General features: G+C 35.5%; 1 protein-coding gene across 1 annotated transcript; it reads right to left on the bottom strand.

The window, feature by feature from the left end:
* Positions 1-205: 205 nt before the first annotated feature.
* LOC126184124 (uncharacterized) lies at positions 206-2,205 on the bottom strand. The gene is made up of 3 exons (XM_049926491.1): positions 1,982-2,205; positions 1,387-1,825; positions 206-1,243 (listed from the first exon to the last, which is right to left on the bottom strand). The coding sequence occupies exons 1-3, from the start codon at positions 2,203-2,205 to the stop codon at positions 206-208; spliced, it is 1,701 nt and encodes a 566-aa protein (XP_049782448.1).
* Positions 2,206-3,533: the final 1,328 nt, after the last annotated feature.

Below are 3,533 nucleotides of genomic sequence, written 5' to 3'. Positions count from 1 at the left end.
TTCACATATTTGCGTTTTTCCCATATTTGCGTTTTTGCCATATTTGCGATTTTGCCATATTTGCCTTTTTGTCATATTTGCATTTTTGCCATATTTGTGTTTCTCATATATTTCGTGGACCTTCGACGATTCACACTATGTCTTACCAACCCATTTTTTCTTTTTGTCAAGTTGTGCCACAAGTTTATCTTCTCCCATTTTTCCATTATTCCCATATTTGCGTTTTTCCGATATTTTCGTTTTTGCCATATTGGCGTTTTTGCCATATTTGCGTTTTTTGCCATATTTTCGTTTTTGCCATATTTGCGTTTTTGCCATATTTGGGTTTTTCCCATATTTGCGTTTTTCCCATATTTCCGTTTTTCCCATATTTGCGTTTTTCCTGTATTTGAATTTTTCCCACATTTGCGATTTTCCCATATTTGCAATTTTCCCATACTTGCAATTTTCCCATATTTGCAAGTTTCCCATATGTGCGTTTATCCCATATCTGTGTCTTTCCCATATCTGCGTTTTTCCCATATCTGCGATTTTCCCATATCTGCGTTTTTCGCATATCTGCGTTTTTCCCATATTTCCGTTTTTCCCATATTTGTGTTTTTCCCATATTTGCGTTTTTCCCATATTTGCGTTTTTGCCATATTTGCGATTTTGCCATATTTGCTTTTTTGTCATATTTGCGTTTTTCCCATATTTGCGTTTTTCCCATATTTTCGTTTTTCCGATATCTGCGTTTTTTCCATATCTGCGTTTTTCCCATATCTGCGTTTTTCCCATATCTGGGTTTACCCATATCAGCGTTTTTCCCATATCTGCGTTTTTCCCACATCTGCGTTTTCCCCACATCTGCATTTTTCCCACATCGGCGTTTTTCCTGTATTAGCATTTTTCCCATATTTGCATATTCCCATATTTGCGTTTTTCCCACATTTGCGTTTTTCCCATATTTGCGTTTTTCCCATATTTTCGTCTTTGCCATATTTGCATATTTCCCATATTTGCGTTTTTCCCATTTTTGCATTTCCCCATATTTGCATTTTTCCCATATTTGCGTTTTTCCCATATTTGCGTTTTTCCCATATTTGCGTTTTTCCCATTTTTGCGTTTTTCCCATATTTGCGTTTTTCCCATATTTTCGTTTTTCCCATATTTGCGTTTTTCCCATATTTGCGTTTTTCCCATATTTTCGTTTTTCCATATTTGCGTTTTTCCCATATTTGTGTTTCTCATATATTTCGTGAACCTTTGACGATTCAGACTATGTCCTACGAACACATTCTTAATGTTTGTCAAGTTGTGCCACAAGTTTATCTTCTCCCATTTTTCCATGTTTCCCATATTTGCGTTTCTCCCATATTTGCGTTTCTGCCATATTTGCGTTTTTGCCATATTTGCGTTTCTGCCATAATTGCGTTTCTGCCATTTTTGCATTTCTGCCATATTTGCGTTCTTGCCATATTTGCATTTTTGCCATATTTGCTTTCTTGCCATATTTTCGTTTTTGCCATATTTGCGTTCTTGCCATATTGGCGTTTTTGCCATATTTGCGTTCTTGCCATATATGCGTTCTTGCCATATTTGCATTCTTGATATATTTGCTTTCTTACCATATTTGCGTTTTTCCCTTTTTTGCGTTTTTCCCATATTTGCGTTTTCCCATATTTGCGTTTTTCCCATATTTGCGTTTACCTGATATTTGCGTTTTTCCCATATTTGCGTTTTTCCCATTTTTGCGGTTTTCCCATATTTTCGTGTTACCATATTTGCGCTATACCCATATTTGCGTTTTTCCCATATTTGCGTTTTTTCCATATTTGCTTTTCTCCTAAATTTCGTGAACCTTCATTGATTCAGACTATGTCCTACCAACCCATTCTTTATTTTTGTCAAGTTGTGCCACAAGTTTATCTTCTCCCATTTTTGCTTTTTTATATTTTTGCATTTTTCCCATATTTTCGTATTTCCCATATTTGCGCTTTACCCATATTTGCGTTTTTCCCCGTATTTGCGTTTTTCCCATATTTGCGTTTTTCCCATTTTTGCGTTTTTCCCATATTTGCGTTTTTCCCATATTTGCGTTTTTCCCATATTGCGTTTTTCCCATATTTGCGTTTTTCCCATATTTTCGTTTTTCGTATATTTGCGTTTTTCCCATATTTGCGTTTTTCCCATATTTGCGTTTTCCCCATATTTGTTTTTTCCCATATTTGCGTTCTCATATATTTCGTGAACCTTTGACGATACAGACTATGTCCTACCAACCCATTCTTTCTTTTTGTCATGTTGTGCCACAAGTTTATCTTCTCCCATTTTTCCATGTTTCCCATATTTGCGTTTCTCCCATATTTGCGTTTCCGCCATATTTGCGTTTCTGCCATATTTGCATTTCTGACATGTTTGCGTTTCTGCTATATTTGGGTTTCAGCCTTATTTGCATTTCTTCCATATTTGCGTTCTTGCCATACTTGTATTTTTGCCATACTTGGGTTTTTTACATACTTGGGTTTCTGCAATATTTGTGTCTTTGCCATATTTTCGTCTTTGCCATTTTTGCCATTCTTGTGTTTTGCCATTTTTGCGTTTTTGCCATTTTTGCGTTTTTGTCATTTTTTCGTTTTTGCCATTTTTGCGATTTTGCCATTTTTGCCTTTTTGCCATTTTTTCATTTTTGCCATTTTTGCGTTTCTGCCATATTTGCGTTTCTGCCATATTTGCGTTTTTCCCACATTGGCGTTTCTCATATATTTCGTGAATCTTCGACGATTCAGACTATGTCCTACCAACCCATTCTTTCTTTTTGTCAAGTTGTGCCACAAGTTTATCTTCTCCCATTTTTCCATGTTTCCCATATTTGCGTTTTTCCCACTTTTGCGTTTTTCCCATATTTGCGTTTTTCCCATATTTGCGTTTTTACCATATTTGCGTTTTCCCATATTTGCGTTTTTCCCATATTTGCGTTTACCCGATATTTGCGTTTTTTCCATATTTGCGTTTTTCCCATTTTTGCGGTTTTCCCATATTTTCGTATTACCATATTTGCGCTATACCCATATTTGCGTTTTTCCCATATTTGCGTTTTTTCCATATTTGCTTTTCTCCTAAATTTCGTGAACCTTCATTGATTCAGACTATGTCCTACCAACCCAATCTTAATTTTTGTCAAGTTGTGCCACAAGTTTATCTTCTCCCATTTTTGCTTTTTTATATATTTGCATTTTTCCCATATTTTCGTATTTCCCATATTTGCGCTTTACCCATATTTGCGTTTTTCCCATATTTGCGTTTTCCCCATATTTGTTTTTTCCCATATTTGGGTTCTCATATATTTCGTGAACCTTTGACGATTCAGACTATGTCCTACGAACCCATTCTTAATGTTTGTCAAGTTGTACCACAAGTTTATCTTCTCCCATTTTTGCATTTTTCCCATATTTGCGTTTTTTCCATATTTGCGTTTTTCCCATATTTGCGTTTTCCCCATATTTGCGTTTTTCCCATATTTGCGTTTTTGCCATATTTATGTTTTTGCCATA

This window comes from Schistocerca cancellata, chromosome 4 (genome assembly GCF_023864275.1).
Source record: "Schistocerca cancellata isolate TAMUIC-IGC-003103 chromosome 4, iqSchCanc2.1, whole genome shotgun sequence".
Taxonomy (NCBI): domain Eukaryota; kingdom Metazoa; phylum Arthropoda; class Insecta; order Orthoptera; family Acrididae; genus Schistocerca; species Schistocerca cancellata.
The sequence above is the reverse complement of the archived record's forward strand: the minus strand, read 5'-3'. Positions and strand labels throughout refer to the sequence as shown.

Excerpts from the sequence above, each read along its gene's own strand:
- LOC126184124 (XM_049926491.1), bottom strand. The coding sequence starts at position 2,205 with ATGGGAAAAAACAAATATGGGGAAAACGCAAATATGGGAAAAACGCAA. Across the intron at positions 1,826-1,981 it reads GGGGAAAAACGCAAATATGG|GAGAAAAGCAAATATGGAAA; the intron begins GTAAAGCGCAAA and ends CACGAAATTTAG. Across the intron at positions 1,244-1,386 it reads ATGGCAGAAACGCAAATATG|GTTCACGAAATATATGAGAA; the intron begins GCAAAAACGCAA and ends GAATCGTCAAAG.